The sequence below is a fragment of the Danio aesculapii genome, chromosome 20 (genome assembly GCF_903798145.1).
Source record: "Danio aesculapii chromosome 20, fDanAes4.1, whole genome shotgun sequence".
Taxonomy (NCBI): Eukaryota; Metazoa; Chordata; class Actinopteri; order Cypriniformes; family Danionidae; genus Danio; species Danio aesculapii.
The window spans coordinates 29,507,920-29,529,200 of NC_079454.1; the positions used below are offsets into that span (position 1 = coordinate 29,507,920).

Here is a 21,281-nt window from a genome sequence, read left to right on the forward strand (position 1 = left end):
GTTTTTGATTAATTACATTTTTTTCTCCCTAATTTACTGTTGGTGGCTATTTTTGCCCCATTGACTTCCATTATAACCACATTTTATTAATTACAAAACATTGACACCGGTTAGGAAGAGGTAAAACTTGTCATTTTTACTGTTAATCATCAGTTGGCACTATTACACCTTTAGATTAGCCTGTGCAAAAAAAAAGCTTAGTTTTGGATTTTATATGGAGTATAACAGCAAATTAAAGTGTGTGTGTATGTGTGTCTGAGTGTGTGAGAGTGACCTTTACCTTGATGTGCCAAAATATGCATCTCAGCTCTCAGAACTACGTGGAGTGAATAAAAACAAAGACTGTGTATTTATGCACCATCAAACGTGGTTAAAATGGAAGTCAATGGGACAAAAACAGCCACCAACAGTAAATTAGGGAGAAAAAATATAAACCTAACAATTCATCAAAGCCAATATTGTTACTAATTGTTAACATCCAAGACTGTGATCAAAGGTTAAAAAAAATCCAGTTCACAATTACTTTTTATATTGAAAATACATTTTTTTTCACAAAATAAGTGATTTCATTTGGGAACTTGGCAATTAAAGTTAAAATCCTGTAATTTTCAAAAGCATTTAGTAGTTTTGATAAGGACTGAGGTTTATCAACAGATTTATGCAAAAAAATAAATGTATCTGATGTACTTTACAGCAGATGTTTTCATCCCTAACATAAAAAAGGCTAGTAAATTTGAAAAGTTCAGAAGGGTTAAAAGTCGCCCGAGTTGAGCTAGCAATTCGAGTTAAGCTAGTTACATTATACCAAAACAAGCATCAACGGTTACACAATACAAGCAGTGACTAATTTCCTCTAGTCCAAAAGGACAACAAATGAATGACATTTCTTGTAAATCAGTCACCTGTTATCAAGAAAAACGTTTGTACTGTTGTTTTTTGCTTTTGTGTTGACTGTTTAATCCTTTTATGTCATGAGAATCGTTTTGTATATACATATACATAATACTTCTGTAGTCCCTTTGTTTCATTTCATTCCATTCTCTTATTGTGATGTAAAATATAATAAAAGTTTTCTGATTTCACAGTAAAAACCGATTGTACCTCATACTTACCACTAGAGGAGCAAATACACATTAACAGGTGACATCTTATCCTATAATGCCGTTTACTGCTGATCTCAGTTCATTTTATTCCACTAGCTTTATTAAAGTCAAATTGAGCTTACTGAAGCACAGTTCTCTAATGTGCCTATATATGCGTATTGCTAAATCCAACACAGCTTTAATAGATGTTTAATGGACCATCACACAGTTGAAGCTAAAAATACACCACGATCGTGCAAAGAAAAAGTGAGAGAGAGAAGAAAAACATTCTCCAAACTGGATGTTTATTGAATGTCTTCAGGTCCTTTTTTCCCCCCAGTATATTGGCCTACTTGATCCTCATCATCTGTCAATGAAAAAAAGAAAAACTCCTAAAAGCAGTAAAACTCTTTAGAAATATTCCATGCATAGTTTTGTGCTGAATATGGCACTTGTGCCTCTAAGTTATATTTCTCGTTCGGGTTTTCTACACAGCACCTTCCATATCCAGGATTGCTGCAAAGTCTATACATTCTGTTTCAACCTAATGTACAGTTATGAGTCAATACATCAACTACCTGAAAATGTGTCAAGGAAACATGCCACATATTTCTGTTCTGCAGTTTGACTGGTTAAATGAATGTCCCAGCAGCTGAAGTCTATGTGTTTCTGGCAGTGATGCTGCTTCAGGAAACAATGTAAGCGTTGAAAAATACTGAGATGCGGTTTGGTTGTCCTGTAATGTAAAGCGACTTTCCAATTGAATCCCACAATTCCACATCGTCTGCTGTTGATATGTTGAGAGTGACGGGCTGTGATTTCATCTTTGTGCTCAGAATATCATCATCGTTTTAATCACTACACAGACTCTAAGCGAAATTAGACGCTCACATTCTACATTGAGTTTACAATACCATACATTAAAGCAAAGACAAACATAGATGATGGGTTCTAACGTAGAGTAGTATCATGTGCTTATGGAAAGCCGTTTCCACAGGGGGAAAAAAGTGCATGCTTTAAAAAATGATAACTGTGACAAAGTGGAAATAATGAGATATGAAGTTTTAATTATGAGACAAATAGAGAGATTATAAAAGTTGTAATTATCAAGTAAATAGTCAAAATGTTGAGACAATAGGCATGGGATGATAACCGTTTTCAAGGTATACTGTGGTTTGGAAAAGTCAAGGTTTTAAAACCGCCAAAATTTTCTGCTGTACCATTCCTAAGGTATGTGTAAGATTTTTCTATTTACATTTTTCATTTTTGTTTTTAGGACAACAGGATCTCCAGCGGAAAAGACGCTGTTTTAAATTGTTAAGACATCTGTGTTTTTGAAACTAATGAAGACAGCAGAAGTCAATGATTCATTTTCATTATTTAGCCTGACGTGTTTACTGCTCCAAAATATTTCAAATGTTTCTCCAAATAAAATATATTGTGTTCAGAAGGGAAAAAGTGTATATTTTAGAGCAGTGATCACAATACTGTGAAACCGTGATATTTTTACCCAAGGTTATTATACCTTCAGAATCTTTTACCTGCCCATGTCTATGAGACAAGTCAATTTTTTTTTGTCTAAATGTGAGACAAAATGTTGAAATTAAAGGCTCAAATACTCACGATTATAAATGTATAAATTCATATGGATAAATTATGAGACACAATTAGGTAATTAATAGATACAAAGTCATAATTATGAAATAAAAAGCCACTGGCTTGCTTGGTTTGGGACAACGCTGCGCATTGATGGATTTGCTCTTCAGTGTTTAGACTTCCAGCAGTGAAATTTAAACTACACTGAACAGAACTAACTTAAACTTCAACTGTGAAAACAGGACTGACACAGTTTCAATTTATCAAAACTACTATGTTAAGCTGCTTTGACACAATCTACATTGTAAAAGTGCTATAGAAATAAACATGAATTTAATTGAATATTAAAATTAAATTATTAATTAATTGTTATAAAAAATAAATGCTAATAATAATAATAATTAGCAAATATTTGAGACAAAATTCATGGAACTGAGATAAAGAAAAATGCTAAATCATAGTTAGGATTTTAAAAAATCCGAACAGAATGTTAAGGAGATCCTAACAGGACAAAATGTTGTTATAATGTCATAAAATCTCTGAATTTATCATTCATTTTCTTTTTGGCTCTGTCCCTTTATTAATCTGGGGTCGCCACAGCAGAATGAACCGCCAACTAATCCAGCACATGTTTTATGCAGCGGATACACTTCCAGCTGCAACCCTTTACTGGGAAATACCCATACACTCGTACACATTTAGATTACCAATTTACCTATAGCGCATGTGTTTGGACTGTGGGAGAAACCGGAGCACACGGAGGAAACTCACACGAACATGGGGAGAACATGCAAACTCCACAAAGAAATGCCAACTGACCCAGCTGAGGCTCGAACCAATTTATACAATATTATATTATAATAATATAATATAATATATAACAATCTTTATTTGAATCTTGTAATGGTGACTTTGTATGTTCAACCTTATTGTCATCATTTTGACTTTCATCTCATAATTTTATCTCATAATTATGACATCATCTCACAATTATTTACCAAACATGCCATCTTTTCTTAGCTGTTGGAATGGATCCTCCATAGATGATCCTAAATTAAATGTCATTATTTGTTTGGACATCTTACTGTAAAGCTGTTCAGAGAACACACCGACCAATCAGGACAGGCATCTCTGGGGTCCAGTGCTCCTCATTACTGCAGTCCTTGTGCAAAAGCAATCTTCTGTGCTCTGAATGAATCCTCCTAAAAACACTAGCACAATCTTTGTTATTCTTCTCGATATTCCTTCATTCCTCAATACAACAGAGTCAATAATCCTCACCTCAGTTAAAAATATCATACGCTAATGATTAAGCATAACATGGGCTGTAGACGCACAATAATAAATAATTCGACTTTCTTCAAATGGCAGGAGTAATAACCGTGTGCTTTTCCGAACCCATTTCTCTTCCACATTCTTCATATTCAGTGACGTATTCTGTTTTTCGATGAAAAGTTCTGTGCAAACCTTGACCGACAGTCACTGAAAGCCCTTGTCGTTTTCTTCCCTCCTTTGGAATGCTCTGAAGATTTGAGACACATCCTCGCTTCACCTGGAAACCTATCCGGACCAATTTCAGATCTGAAGATGAATGTTTTTTTTAATTGGAAATCCAGTCAGACAGTCAGTCCTGTGCTTGCCGTAATACGGTTACAGCTATCAAATAAATGTATAATGCTTCTCTAGATGGAACTGGGAGATCATCTGACATTCATGTATGTGGTCTTTTTAATAGACACAGACAACACTGTCGCTGTTTGGAGATTTTTTTACTGGACTTATTGCATGCTGCCATCTAGAGTCGGTAGCTGTGCGCTGTTCGGGTGGGTTTTGGAGAGAGGGTGGTCCATACACGTGACCCGACACGGCCACAGAGATTCCATCCCAACAAACTGCAGTTTCTGGGCAGGTTTGTGGACATTTTGTGGGAAGCCAGGACTCGTCAGGAGGACTGCATGAGGCCTGTCAGCCGTTTACTTGTCAGTGATTTGCCCTGAAACACATTTATAGTATTATTATTAAATCTTGTTGTTGTTTTAGAGAGTAGCAGTTAAATGTGTACTGTGGTCTTGTAATTCAGTAAAAAACCTCTGTCAGTGCAAATTCCACATACAGAACATGTTTTCATACCATAAGTCTGGAGTCAATATTATAATTTTATTCCCCTTAAAATGTATAGTTTTATTTAGCACTGACAAACAAAGGTGGCGTTTGTTATGAAAGAACAAATAAACAACAAATCTTTACTACATCATCCACCAATAAATGTTTCTTGAGCAACAAATCAGCATATTAAAATGACTTCTGAATGATCATGTGACACTGAAAACAGAAGTGAGGGTGCGAAAATTAATGTTTGCCTTCATAGCAAACTATTTAAAAAAGAAAAGTTGTTTTGATTAATTTACTATTTTAATGAATTTAATTAACTTAACAATTTACTAATTGATTTAATTCTTTTTCACTATGCATCTGTTTGTATTTTGAGACATCTTTTCTAAACATTAAAATCTTACTCTACTAAACATTTGAACAGTGCATGTGTAAAAAAATATAGTACTTTTATTTATTAATTTATACTTTAGATATGTCTTGATAGACTTACATATTGGGCAGAGATCATAGAAAAAAAATATATAAATATAAATATATACAGTTGAAGTCAGAATTATTAGCCCCCTTTGATTGACAGACAGTATGTCTGATAATATTTTTTCTTCTGGAGAAAGTCTTATTTGTTTTATTTCGTCTAGAAAAAAAGCAGTTTTAAATTTTTTAAAAACCATTTTAAGGTCGTCTACAGAACAAACCATCATTATACAATAACTTGCCTAATTACCCTAACCTGCCTAGTTAACCTAATTAACCTAGTTAAGCCTTTAAATGCCACATTAAGCTGTATAGAAGTGTCTTAAAAATATCTAGTTAAATATTATTTACTGTCATTATGGCAAAGATAAAATAAATCAGTTATTAAAAATGAGTTATTAAAGCTATTATGTTTAGAAATGTGTTGAAAAAAATCTTCCCCCTGTTAAACAGAAATTGGGGAAAAAATAAACAAGGGGGCTAATAATACAGGGGGTTAATAATTCTGACTTTAACTGTATATACACTACTGGTCAAAAGTTTGGGGTCAGTAGGATTTTTAAATGTTTTAAAATAAGCTTCTCCTGCTTACCAAGGCTGCATTTATTTAATCAAAAATACAGTACAAATTGTAAAACTGTGAAATGTTATTGCACTAAAAAAATAACTGTTCAATAGTAGTCTATAATTAATTTAATCATTTATTCAGGTGATTTTAAAGATGATTTTTCAGCTTTATTACTCCAGTCTTTAGAGTCACACGATCCTTCAGAAATCACTCCAATATAAATTATTATTGCCATTTTTGTTATTAATATTATTATTAATGGTAATAGTAATAAAAGCAATAATGATAATGATAATAATGTCATTTGAGTTATTTAAAAATTGGTAAATATTTTACAATTGAACAGTTTTTTACATTTAAATAAATGTCGCCTTGATGAATAGAATAATTTTCCTTATATATATATATATATATATATTTTTTATTATTATTAATTTTGTTGAAATTAGGCATCATATAATATTATGATATATGTCCAACTTTAACACAGGATTGCTTTTGTTTTCAACCCCAAATATACATTTTTTTTTAAATATCCCATTTTTTTAAATATCCCTATTTTCTTCTGGTCATATTGGACCACCTTCCAAAAAGTCTGATTGTGAGAGACAGTTTTTTTAGACAATATGTGCCACTCACCACACTGCGAGTGAATTTCTCCAGGGATGTGCGACGGCCTTGCTCTGTCTCAGGCTGTGGAGCCCAGGTTAATGGAAGATACAGTGACAGGTTAACATGTGTTAGTAACGAAACAAAAAAAAAATTCAGGAAAATTCATGTTAATCTGAAATGGGGCCGAGACATAATTAGCTGCCCATATTTATCCATTATTACAAGTTGGTAGTAGAGTAAGTAGCTTAGTATTATGTAATTAAAGTCAATTGAACACTCATTTGAAAGTGAGGTTGAGGGAAAAGGAGAGGAAATGCTTCAATTCAGGAATTGGCAAACAATTAGCATGCGGTGTCAATGTCAGGCTCACTCTGAAAACAGCACATTAGGTAAAACAGGGTTCAGTGTTCAGAGTTAAACCATCTGTATTCATTTTTCACAGGTGCATATTTTTAATCAGTGTAAACTCAAAGGGTTAGTTCCACCCCCAAAATAATCTTTTTTTTTTTAAGTGTCAGCATTTTTTGTGAAACGACTTTAAATGGAGGGACAATATGAGAATGCTGGTGAACGATGACAGAATTTACTTCTGCTGGTGAATGAATGCTTTAACAGAAAATCTTCATTTAGACCATTTCAACCAATTTACCAGTACTAGTCGTCAGGATGTGAAAAAAGAATGCAGAAATATAAGTCAGATTTACTCTCCACAGCAGGAAAAGATTTAAAAGAGCGGCTAACCTTCTTTCTGGCCAGCAGGAGGTCCTGGTAAGCATTGGAGCGCAGGAATCGAGGGTAGCTGTCACTCTTCATCAGTTTGTAGATGTGGTCCTGAAAGAGAAAAACATTGGAGGCTGACAGTCAGACCACAGCCAGGGCGAAAGGAACGTGCCTTATTGCAAAGTAATGAGAATGAATCTTGTAAAAAAGGAGCTTTCTCTTCTGCTCTCAATCTTGACTTCACACTTGCAAACAGGAATAAATCTGTACTTTCACCCTGGGGAAGAGACAACCTACAGGTATGTCTGATATTGCATATCTTGCAGTAGCACAGGCAATGTTTTACCCAAGGTGATGAAGGTGAGACATTTTTTTTCTTCCCTACACAATATTTTCAAATGAAGCCTAATCTACTTGACAGACTCCATGTCATGGATTCTGGAACACTATACTTAATTATTCTGCTTTACATTTTCTACAATCCATTTCACCCTGACTTTGAGGATTTCAATGTGTGTTATTCTGTCTCTTTCATCATTCATGTAAATGCAGATGAATGAAGGAGACTGACACAAGGCAAACTCTCTTCAACAGAGCCATGACGACAAGGACAAGGAACAGATTATCCATCATCATTATTGTACATCAATCTCCCCGAAGGGCCCGAAGCCCTGATTAAAGTTCCTCTTTCATCGTTTCAAAAAATGAAAAAGATTCTGCCTCGGGCATAACTTGTCCCTAAGTGCAGCTTTATTATTCTTTCGGTCAATCAAAGATCCAAAAATAAACATCAGTCATCTGCAAAAATATTATGCATTTACAGTATTACTAGTATGTTATCGTTACATCACGCATTTAGCTCATATATTTATTTAGGCATGAGAATTATTTGGCCCCAAAGGTGCCATGCAAATTGTTAAATGTGTTGCTTGCGGTGCCAGTTTGCTCACCTGGGCATCTTCAAAACTGTAGCGTCCCGGGTCTTTGAGATTCTGGCTGGTGCGCTCGTAGCTGTGTGAGTCTAGATTGATGGCATTTGGAGCTCCCTCAGCGAGAAACTCCTGCCAGATCTCCTGAGCACGAGACGACACTTCCTGCAGGGGGCGACACTTCAGATCCTGCACAGCCAACCAGAACCTAGAGACAAAACAATATAGCAGATGATTGGTTTAGAAGTGTTTAACATTCAGATTTTTATTACAAATATATATATATATATATATATATATATATATATATATATATATATATATATATATATATATATATATATATATATATATATCAAATAATTAACACCAAAATAATAGTGTAAAAAATAACAAATGTTTGACACTAATAGGAAATCTTTTAGAAAATCAACATATTGCTGTAATAATATAATAATTGTAATAATTATAAACGATTATAATAGTAATTGTAATAATTATAAATTACTCTTACTCTGTTGACTAGCTGCTTAAAATGCAACGTTTGCACTTTAAGTTATATTAGAATAGGTCACTCAATATAAATGGTAATATTTCACAATGTTAATATTTTGACTGTGTATTGATCAAATTAAACCAGTCACAGTGTACATATAAAACTTTTAAAATCATAAAAAATGTTTCCAGCCCCAGACTTTTGAGCGGCACTACATTGTTTGATGAATTTGTTAAATTGATTCATTATTTCTATGTCAACAGAATGATCCAATTTTGGACTAGAACTTGAAAACAAAACTCATAATCTTGAAAGAAGCATACAGACTTGATTTCTATAGCATTTATGTCAATATTTCGAGACCGACATTTTTTTTTACAGGCAATGAAGCTGTATTCTTTATCAGTGATTAATGTTTATAATATGACCATTTCACCCCAATTTTATCCTCCTTACACTGTTTGCCTGTTAAGTTTCGTATTGATTACAAAATATTGCTTCTTACCTATAAAGCTTTAAATAATCGAGCTCCTGTTTATCTAATCAACCTTCTGTCTTGCTACAATCCAACCCGCTCTTTAAGATCTCAAAACTCTAGTTTTTTGGGTAGTACCCAGAATAGCAAAGTCTACTAAAGGAGGTCAAGGGTTTTCATATATGGTTCCTAAACTCTGGAATAGCCTTCCCTTATAATGTCCGAGGCTTAGACACACTCTCTGAGTTCAAAACTAGATTAAAGACCTAGCTTTTTAGTAAAACATACACACAAGGCATCACATAACGGTATGATGCAGGAGTGTGCTCCATGCAGATGAGTGAGCTTGACAAACCATCCGTATGACACACTCCTCCTGTCATACGAAGAGATGATGCCAACCATTGAGTACACTTCATTAAACATGTACATATAGACATATGCAATAAAATCGCATGTTAACTATGTATATATTAACTTATATTTGATTGTAACTTACAACTTAATTTGATTGTAATGCAATAATGTGCACTTTTTGTAAAGCTGCTTTGAAACAATAATTATTGTAATAAGCGCTATACATATAAACATCAATTGAATTGAATTATCAGTGATTAATGTTTTGATTGAATATTTGAAATTAGATCCACATGTATAATTTTCTTTTTACTTTAATTGCATATTATATTATTTCTAACGCATTTATTTATGTCGAAATTTCTAGACCGACATTATTTTTACAGGCAATGAAGCTGTATTCTTTATCAGTGAATAATGTTTTTAATATGACCATATCACGCCAATTTTACCCTCCTTGCACTGGCTGCCTGTTAAGTTCCGTATTGATTATAAAATATTGCTTCTTACATATAAAGCTTTAAATAATCTAGCTCCTGTTTATCTAACCACCTTCTGTCCCGCTACAATCCAACCCACTCTTTATGATCTCAGAACTCAGGGCTTCTGGTAGTACCCAGAATAGCAAAGTCTACTAAAGGAGGTCAAGGGTTTTCGTATATGGTTCCTAAACTCTGGAATAGCCTTCCTGACAATGTTCAAGGCTCAGGCAGATTAAAGACCTATCTTTTTTGGTAAAGCATACACACAATGCATAACATAACAGTATGATACATGAGTGTGCTCAATGTAAGTTAGTGGGCTTGACAAACCACCGGTAGGACACACTCCTCCTATCATATGAAGAGATGATGCTAAACATTGAGCACTTCGAGGACAACACATACACGTAATATACTTCATTAAACGTGCACATAGACATCACCTATAAGCAATCAAATTTCAAGCTAACTATGTCTGTATATAATAACATATATTTGATAGTAACTTTTAACTTAATCTGATTGTAATGCAATAATGTGCACCTTTTGTAAAGCTGATTTGAATAACAATAATTATTTGTAAAAAGCACCATACAAATAAACTTCAATCGGATTGAATTGAATTATCAGTAAATAAGGTATTTGATTGAATATTTAAAATTAGATCCACAGGTGTTTCTTTTTTAACTTTAATTTAAGTGCATATTTTATTATTATGACCACAGTTTAAAGGACCAAAAATTAATCTAAATATCTTCATAATGTTTTATTGAGGAAAAGTCACCTACATCTTCATTTTTGATCTTCTATCCCTCTAAATTACAAAGAAGAAAAATAACACTTTAGGTAAGTTACTGTCAATTTTATGGTAAACAGACGAAAGGCAGACTATTATTCTTACAATCTGATATAAATCATGCATCACGCTGCTGTTTCACGGCCAAGTTCACTCCCTAAAGCCAATTTTTACTCCCAATTAGCACTTGGCAAGTGTTACTTCTGGACCCCGCTAACAGTGCTGATGGCAATGGCATTCTCGAACTCCTAAGCAACAAATCCAGAGTTAATTATGGAAGTCAGTACATGCTCAGAGCCTGCCATGACAGATAGAGAGAGGGATAGATAGATAGATGGATGGAGGAAAGCAATCGGCCAGGAACTTCTTCCACTCTTGTATCACACTTGCTCTGTAGCTCTATAGATCTCTGCGGTGTAGAAGTGGTTTAGGCCCTAATGGGCCCAGGGGAGAGTCAGGCAGTCAAGAGGACACATCACTTTCACTCTCCTCACAGACTGGCAAACATAAGACAGCCCCCATAGAGGCTATTAGATGCCTAGCTGGGGGATATGCCGAGATAGGAGAGAAAGAGAAGTATGAGAGATGCATGGAGACAAGCAACATTTTATCTCTTGCCCAGTCACTTTACGGCTCCAGTGACCTGCGTTATCTCTGCAGTTCCCTTCGGGGCCTTGCTGTCCTGGTTGGGCATCTCTTGGGGGCCACTGCTGCCTCATTTGCCCCACGACGTCTGTGGTTTGCTGTAGCTTATCGCAATGCATCAGTGATCAGGCTTATGGAGGTGGTAATGATCGGTGAACGTACATGGGCTTTGAAATCAGTCGTGTTTACAACAAAATGCAGATTTTGTCCTCATTTATTTACCCTCATGTTTTTCCAAAGAAATTTGTTAATGACACAAATGATATTTTTAATCCAATCTGAGAACATTCAGTCCCTCTGTCGAAAGTTTATTTACACAAAACTTCAAAATGTTCATGAGGAGATCAAAAATAAATCCTTATGAATTGAGTGGTTTAGTCCAGCTGTTTTGAAAGGATATGAATGCATTGTATTTATTTAAGTCTGCTTAAAGGGCACCTACTTTACCCCTTTTACAAGATGTAAAATAAAACTTTGGTGTCTCCAAAAACTGTAAAGTTTCAACTCAAAATACCCATCAGATAATTTATTATATAATGTAGAATCTGCCCGTTTTGGTGTCCGATCACAATGTAGCTGTTTTTGTAGCCTGTGACTTTAAATCCAAATGAGCTGCTTATATGTGCATGTCTGCTTCTCATGCGTAACATCAGATAAACAGCAGTCAGTGATAGACACAAACACGGATGAAGCTGAAATAAGGACACTAGTCAAAAATACTGAGTTCATTAGATGTATTTGTGGTGGAGTCTATTCAAGCCTTTCTGAAACAATGAGTCTCACACAAATGCCGTTTGCAGTACAGACACACATATTTTAGCGCTTACTGACACCATGTGGCCGTGGTGATTATAGCGGTTAAGAATTACATAGCAATTTCACTGTTTTTATTACAAAAATGTAGTTTTAAAAACGTTTTAAACTTATTTTCAAATTAATTATTAAGGAGCAGATGATCATAGAGACTTGTAACATATGTTTTAATCCGGGTTTCTTGTTTCCAGTGGACATGTGTATACTTGTTATTACAGAAACATGGTGCCTGTCAATCAATTCGGTGGGCAGGGAAACCTCCCCCATTTGTCACGTTGCGGTGGGCCTCAAAATCACTGGCATTTGGATCCTATTTTAACATCAGTAAATTAAAAAAAGAGACTTGTTGGGTTTCTATCACTCCAATATGACAGTGAACACACTACACTTAGTTCTGTCCAAACAGCTTACAAAAGTTGATTTTCATCATAGGTGTTCTTTAAATAAATTCAAACATTCATAGCATATGTTATAAAAGGCAAACGTCCACACTATACACTCTCAAAAATAAAGGTACGCAAGCTGTCACTGGGGTGGTGCCTTTTCAAGAGGTACAAATTTGTACCTAAAAGGTCCATATTAATACCTCAAGGGTACATATTAGTACCTAAAAAGTACAAAAGTGTTCATCTTAAAATTTGTAGGTACCAATATATACTTTTGAGCCAATATGGAACCAATGGACCCTTCAAGTACAAATGTTTACCTTTTGAAAAGGTACCACCCCAGTGACAGCTCATGTCATGTATTTTTATTTCTGAGAGTGTAAGGTTCATTCAATTATGGCACATTCGTAAGCTTCTGTTTATGTTTGCTGATCAAATGCTTGTGAGAGTAAAAGTCTAAATTAAATATGTGCCTCTTCAGAAGACAAAAATTAAATAGCTTGATTCATTTTTTAAAAATGTTTGGTTGAACAGACTTTTTGTTAAAGAACATAAATCTCAAATTTTTTTCCATCAAAATATTTTCTTGTGTTCTGAACACAATCAAAAGTCTTAAGGGTTTGGCATGACGTGTAAAAAATAACAGTATTTTCGGGGCAAACTAACCCTTTAAAGTGCCGCTCTATGCTTGAGCTCTGACCTTTTACTTGTCCTGCTCTTCTACATTTTGTGCAAGTCATTACCTAAAACACCAGTGTGGGAGGTTAAGAGGGAGGGATGAGTATGAAGGAGAAAATGTCACAAAAGTGCAAATGAAAAGAGAACAGGAGAATAATGGTAATGAAACACTCACAGGAGGTTTTCAGAGCTGAATTCGGACTCCAGGAATTTAAGAAACTGCTCGCGGCCCACTGGGTCCTTTAAAGCCTCGTCCAATGAGAAACCCCACTTCTTTACTCGCTGTTGACTTGGGTCCTTACTGAGACGGGCAGATGAGGGATAAAGAGTGTTCTATTAATTTAGCTCGCATTGTCTTTGCAATATCTACTGACAGCAGCTACTGCTTTCACAACACAATGTGCCATTGTTTGTCATTTTAACAAGACAATGCTGAAAACAAAGAGAGAAAGAGACTGTACGTGTGTACACAAGATCACTTAATCACATCTAATGATATCTTGTATGTTAGTCTTTGAATAAGTAACAATGTGTAAACCACCACAGGAATGCTAATCATTTTGAAAAGCCTAATTCCAACAACTGTCAATTTATTTGATAAATAATAGTAAATTAATCATCCTTGCATCTGCATCATTAAGTGGTGAGAGTCACAATAAATGAACTACTTGGATTTTATGTGTGCATGAGAAGTATGTCTTAATTCCTGTCAAGGCATCAGGACAAGAAGAGATGTGGCGTTTTATATAATTTATAACCAAGACTTTGACAGATTTCAAACTTTAGTTGTGAATTCTGAATGAGATAATACAATAGTCACTATTCTGAGGGGAGATCCACCAATCAGATAAGTCACTGTTACTATGGAAAGACGAAACTTACACACCAAATGATGTCATTCATAAATATAAAATTGATAGAAAGTGTTAGAAAAATCAGGTGTTGTTTTATTTAAAGCAGGTGTCCCAAAGGGTTCAAACCTGGCACATTTTTAATTTCTCTGCATGTGAATGATCTGCCAAATGTTTTTCCCAAATCCAATATCCAAATGCATTATATTGCCAAAAGTTTTGGGACATCTGCCTTTACATGCATATGAACTTTAATGACATCCAGATCTTACTCCACAGGGTTTAATATGGAATATTGTAGCTAGAACAGCTTTAAATCTTCTGAGAAGGCCTTCCACAAGGTTTAGGAGTGTATTTGTGGAAATGTCTGACCATTCTTCCTGAAGCACATTTGTGAGGTCAAGCACTGATGTTGAACAAGAAGGCCTGGCTTTCAGTCTCTGCTTCAATTCATCCCACAGGTGTTTTGTCAGATTTTGGCCAGTTATTTCCTACAAACCAAATTCACAAGAAGAAATGTATAATTTAGGTATTCCTACCTGGCTTCTAGCTCCCAGAAAGTGGCATCATCGCTAATCCAGGGGTTTGAGGGCTCTGGTACTGCCACAAAAGGGTCATAGTCAAGATACTGCTCTGTGTAGCTCATCAATCTGCAAGACAAAGGTTTGAATGCTGTTTAAATTCACATTATTGTATAAATTAGGGCTGCACAATATATTGTTTCAGCATCAATATCGCAATCTGCAATAATCACATCACAAGATATGCAATGCTGAGTTGACCTCGTAGTGTATTTTTTACATTTAAATATACAAAAACATAAGGCATGCACTGTTTATTTCACTTCTTTGTAATGTATTTAATACATTTTTTGCATGATTCACTCCCCTTCAAAATCATCCCAATCAATCAAAATTAATACATTTGATAAGACTTTTCAAATTCTCACTATTATCTAGTTGTTTTTTAGCCTGCATGTTGTTGAGATATTGGCTTCTTATTAGTACTTGTAATCTACATATTCTTCATGATCTTATTCTATTAACCCAATACCTAAACTACCTCAATATCTATTAATAAGAAGCAAATTAGGAGTTTATTGAAGCAAAAGTAATATTTAATAGTTTGCTAATAGTGAAAATTGAACCTTAAAGTAAAGTGTGACTATAAATTCTGTCTAAATAGTCCTGTTCAATCATTTGGTGAAATTCTATAGATATAGTATATCACAATATACTGTATTGACCTTATTCTACAATGCGGAAGTGCATTAGTTTTTGCGATTGTTTTTCGGACTTCCGATTCAGTTGCCTATGGGAGAAATGACTAGAAATAATAAACGGCAGAAAACGGTCAAACTACTCGCTCTACAAACAAGTGTTTGCATGACTATACATAATAAGTAGAATAATATAATAAGAAAATATCAGTTTGCAACGTAAAGCAGCATTACGAGCTGTTTTTAACCTCTAAAAATGAATGGACGTGAATGGACGTGAATGGACGTCAAATGGCTCCGCCCGCTCGTACGCGGAGAATAAGGAGAATATCGCAGGAAAAATAAAATATCGCAATGTCAGATTTTTCCAATATCGTGCAGACCTAGAATAAATGTGAGTTCTCACACACATAATCCTTCCTTCAATGCGGACTGAGGACTGTATTTATACCAGCTATTTTATTGGTCCAAATCAAAGGGGTTCTATTGTGACTGTGTATGTTGTAATATACAGTTGAAGTCAGAATTATTAGCCCCTCTGAATTATTAGACCCCTGTTTATTTTTTTCCCCTAATTTCTGTTTAGCAGAGAGAAGATTTTTTCCAACACATTTCTAAACATAATAGTTTTAATAAGTCATTTCTAATAACTGATTTATTTTATCTTTGCCATGATGAAAGTAAATATTATTTGACTAGATATTTTTCAAGACACTTCTATACAGCTTAAAGTGACATTTAAGGGCTTAACTAGGTTAATTAGGTTAACTAGGCAGGTTTAAAGGGGCTAATAATAAAAAAATATATTTAAAAAAAATTTTTTTTAAACTGCTTTTATTCCAGCCGAAATAAAACAAGACATACTGTGAAAATTTCCTTGCTCTGTTAAACATCATTTGGGAAATATTTAAAAAAGAAAAAAAATCAAAGGGGGGCTAATAATTCTGACTTCAATTGTAAATATCAGCTATCAGCTCTAAATAGTATACAGATGCGATTTGATTTGATGGAATTTGTGAAACTAGTCAATCATCATAGACAATAAAAAAAACATACCGTACGATTACAGTAATCAGATAAAGCAGAGATCAAATTTCCATGCTGAAACAGCAGTTACATACTACAGCAAGCTGAAAGCATAACATGTTTCTGCATGTACAAATATATTCCAGGATAAGTCATTTCATTGGACAGATCAAGAAGAACACTTACGTCTCAGCAACTTTGGACATTTTCATACAGTGCCGATCTAACTGAGTGTTCAAGAACAGAATCTGAAAAAAAAAACACAACAGTGTAACTCAGCTTGTGAGTGATCTGTGCTAAATATTAATATCCACTGTGAAGCTGTGGAGAATCAAATTGACAGCATGGCATGCACTCACCTCTTTCTCTACATCCTCTTTGGTGTCCTTGCTGCTCTGCTGTGAGGGTGTGTGAACAGGACTCTGAGTCTGTGTGTCGTCCACTACTCCATACACTGACTGCCAGACAGAGACCACACAGAGATGTCACAATACTACCGAAAACATCTTCTGTCTCTTGTGTATAGCACACACACTAATGCATCAGCACCTTTTTCACCCGCTGAGGGTTCTTCAGGCGACGACACTTCCTGATGTCCATCTCAGTAGTGTTGACACACCCAGGCTGTGAATGACAAGCACAGAGAAAATACCTGATATATTGGTATGCTATGTGCATTTCCCACAACAATCAGCATGCTACATTTACACATATGATTTTGCATTCTGTTATTTAAATTGAATGAATTAACGTTAACTGTGCAAAACAAACTTTTTCATTTATATAAATTAAATTGTTACAAAAGTTTCCATTTCAGATAAATGCTGTTCTTTTGAACTTTCTATTGATCAATGAATATTGAGGGGAAAAGACATAGATTTTATGGATAAATATTAAGCAGCACACCTATTATCAAAATTTCTAACAAAATGAAATGCTATTGATACAATATCAGGATATTAGAATTATAGAGAAGCCAATAGAGAATATCTACACTGCAAAAAAATATCCGTTATTTAAGTTTTCTGTATTTTGTCAATCATGTTTTTTTTTATTTTTATTGTTATTTATGCTTTTGAATCGCATTATGAGACCTTGATCTTTCTTCGGACAACTTGTAACCTTAAAAAGCTGGAAAAAAGTATATATACTTTATATAAGTATATATATATATATATATATATATATATATATATATATATATATATATATATATATATATATATATATATATTGTCTGGGTTAGTGTTGAATATTATGGCACAAAAACCTTGTAATAAGCTGCCAGTACATTTTCTGTTATTTTACAGATTCATTTATTTCTTATTTCTTATACATTAAATTATTTCAAGCTATTAAAATGTCAATAAAAGTCAATTTGTTAACTGTAGAGTTGAATTTTCAACATTAAAAGTCGACAGAGCCGAGCTCAAGGACCCATTATAAAATTCACAACAGTAAAAAGTTGGAAAACACAAAATACTGAAACCGTTAATTAATAAATATTTTTTTACAGTGTAGGCACCTTTTGAATAACCCTGTTATGTACTCAAGGAAGATGTATTTTAAGTGCCCAAAACAGTTTATTTTTGAATCATCGAATGAATTGTATGCAGTCTTTAGAGGGTTTTTCAGAATCTTTGTCCAATATAACATTGTCATGTTATTTGAAGCAACTAACTTTCAGATTATTAGTACACAGAATAAATCTGTCAGCGATCTTCAAAAAAAGGGTTAGCAAATATTAGGTATACAGTCTATTAACTGTAACATCCCATTAAGCATTTTTTGTTTTTAAAACATGTCTAATAGATGTCTAATAGACATCTTAACATAGTCGTCTTGGCTAAAACAAGGCTAAATTTGGGCTGTCACTGAAAATCTAGTCTAGTTTTGGGCTATTCTTTGATGTCTATTACATTTTCACTGACAGCCCAAGTTTAGCCTTGTTTTAGCTAAGCTGTCTACATTTAGACATCTATTAGACGTCTATTAAACACAAAATTGTTTGCTGGGATAGTTCCTGTTTAAACCTTGCATTTTGTTTTGGTCAACTGGCTTACAAGTAGAGAGAGACAATGCATTCTCAATTACACCTGGCATTTTATTCCATCTTTTTTGTCCACTTATGAACACATTTTTTAGAGGAATCTATGTGGTGTATATGTGGGGGTTTTCTAAACTTTAAAAAAAATAATAATTTCAAAAATTAGCTCAGCTGGCAGTGAGGAAGATGTATTTAGTTGTTAAAACACATGATCAAAAGTGGACATGCTGAAAATGATTTAAACCCCATTTACACCTGTATTTAGTGAAGTGCTTTTGTGCTCAAACTAATAAAAATGCACCACAATATTAGGTGTAAACAAGGTTTTACAGTCAACAAATTGTCTTAAAGGGGTGGCCCAGAGTGTATTTTTAAGGCTTGGTTGAGTTTATAAGATGCAAAGCAATGTGTGGTCATGCTTCACTTGTAGAAAATCATGTTTTTTATATATCTTACTTTGATTATATACTGCTACTCAACTAACATAAAAACGACTGTCATATTTCCTAGTTCCTCTGAAGGCCCACCCTCAAGACGCTCTGATTGGTCAGCTAATATTATGTGCTGTGGTTCGTTGATCAGCTCCACAACACCAGGAAAAGCATCATGCCTCTAATAGCATGCGCTTTAGCGCTGTGTCAACACTGTTAGTCAGAGTAGCTATTAGCAGTATCAGTTTGAGCCTGAATCAGACAGAAAGTGACACAGAGGACACAGCTGAACCTCACACCTGCTCTCTAAAATGAATAGAGAGACACTGCAGCACTGCTGAAGATTGTGGGTGCTTACAGCGGTTTGACGGATAAATATGAGTTTGTAGCTAAATTGCTAATGGTGCCAAACAGCATTTCCCATTGTTTACATCCGTGTTTACGTCCTCGCTACAACATACTGTTAACGCTAGACACTATGCATGTCATAGATCAATTTTAACAAATAAGAATACTTTCAGGTTGTGGCTCACAATCCACAGCTTTGTCTAATATGGTTGGAGTTGTTCCTACTTTGAGGAGTTTTTAGCTGAATCCAGCACTGAACTGGGAGAGATTCTAGAAGCTGTCCTTTGTCAAATGCTAGCTATATATTTTAAATAATTCTCTGAAAACATAATTAAAGAGCCCCTATTATGTTTTTGAAAATGACCTTAAAATGTAGTGTGTAACACAGCTCTAAATCTGAAAGTGCACAGTGTTTAAAACTATTGATTTATTTATAAAAGAGTCAACTCATAGTGTTTCAAATCGTCTTGATAACAAATCTTTAGCCATTTCGGCGTGAGGTCGATATGAAACTTAAGCACCGGCCAATTGTTCTAGCTTGTAAATTATATATGTAATTGTGTTTTGGTGGTTAAAATTACGGGAGTTTTCCAGGATAAATAACAAAACGGGCGGGTGGCGGGAGATGGGTCTGAAATACGGGAGACTCCTGGGAAAAGCAGGAGTGTTGGCAGGTATGCTCACACATACACTCTGCACTCTGACTACTTCAATATTGTTGATAAGCCGTGGTGGGCATTTCACTCTGTCTTACACGGTACACTGTTGACCAATCAGTGCAGATTAGCTTCGTGCTAATAAGGGATTTGGGAACAAATGAATCGCTGAACGATTCATATAGAAGTCGCTGGAATAATTAGGTAAAAATAAATGCACATTATAAGACAATGTAAGTGTTTTTTGACCTTGCATGCATATCAGCTTGTTGTTGGAGACCATTAAAACCAAAATATGACCCTTTTAAATGTATAATAGGGGCTCTTTAAAATTAAACTGTAAGCACTTCTGTCTGTGTCGTGTCCTTTGGAAGCCCAAATACAGAAGCAGAACAAGCTTTGTGGAAATAGCAGCGTTTGGATGGCATTTTAGCTTTCTCTGCTATAACATTACAGCACCTTTGCTGCACGGGGTGTATGCACATGGTGAATGTGTGTAACCTCAACCATTAGTGATCTCACTAACCCGGATGTATTGCTTTGTATCCCCAAGCTTTGTTCGCTGTAGGCTTTGCTAAGCTAACTCTAAAAGCCAGTGTCTCCCTTTGCATTGAACTTTGAGCGTCTTACATTCAGAGATGTCATTTATGTTCACACAGCTACGTTACACATCAACTAAAGTTTTAAATATGATATCGTAGTGGACCACCTTTTTAAAGGGGCATCAAAATAAAGTGATGCAGAACTGGCTGTTTTCAAATGAGCCAATGTGGTATTTTTCAAATGGTGTCTCAAGTGCTTTATCTTTACATTGCACCTATGTAATCAAATGAATTCAAACAACATGCACACATCTTGAACTGGATCCACCCCTCACGCACCACAGGACGGTGAACATCCCAGAAGGCTCTCTCTTGACTATCCAGAATCTTCCTCTCCGTTTTGTCTTTTTTCCTGTCGATTCTACGAAATCAAAGAAACACAAAGCTACAAGACATTAATATTAAACAAAGAGCAGGAGACGCTTCAAATCCACACACACGTGCATGTTCTGCCTCGCACGTTAAAACAGACAAAGAGCAAAGCCCTTGCGCTCATCAAAGTTGCAACCTGCCTGCGAGCGTAGCTAATTCATTTCCATTCCTGCCGCTTCACTCTTACGTAACTGACATTTGCTGCATCACTCTCTCTATCTCTCACTGATCCTGCTTTTGAGCCCCTGAAACTCTTTCATTCATCTCTCCTGTTCTCCTTCTCCCCAGATCTGGGGTTCTGGTCATAAAAAACAAATAGAGATGCACTGATGATCAAAAATCAGAGGAGGCTTGACTTGTGTTTGCAGCCCTCGGCCATCAGATGAGGCTCTTCAGCTGAGCGAGAGATGGCTTCAATCAGCGAAAACCTCTCCAAATCAAACACGCATGCTAATACGTCTCGCCCATAAGGACGGCTCTTCAGCAATGTTATTGTGTTACATCA

General features: G+C 35.0%; 1 protein-coding gene across 1 annotated transcript in view; it reads right to left on the bottom strand.

Moving 5' to 3' along the window:
• Positions 1-3,118: 3,118 nt before the first annotated feature.
• The window catches only part of rgs6 (regulator of G protein signaling 6), a 116,789-nt gene continuing 98,626 nt past the window's right edge, over positions 3,119-21,281 (bottom strand). Inside the window, exons 9-18 of the mRNA XM_056481021.1 lie at positions 20,684-20,765; positions 16,870-16,944; positions 16,680-16,778; positions 16,507-16,568; positions 14,615-14,725; positions 13,400-13,525; positions 8,118-8,304; positions 7,189-7,278; positions 6,475-6,528; positions 3,119-4,671 (exon numbers count right to left, since the gene is read on the bottom strand). Coding sequence (XP_056336996.1) covers positions 4,621-4,671; positions 6,475-6,528; positions 7,189-7,278; positions 8,118-8,304; positions 13,400-13,525; positions 14,615-14,725; positions 16,507-16,568; positions 16,680-16,778; positions 16,870-16,944; positions 20,684-20,765 — 937 coding nt within the window. The 3' untranslated portion in view covers positions 3,119-4,620. The remainder of the gene's footprint in view (positions 4,672-6,474; positions 6,529-7,188; positions 7,279-8,117; positions 8,305-13,399; positions 13,526-14,614; positions 14,726-16,506; positions 16,569-16,679; positions 16,779-16,869; positions 16,945-20,683; positions 20,766-21,281) is intronic.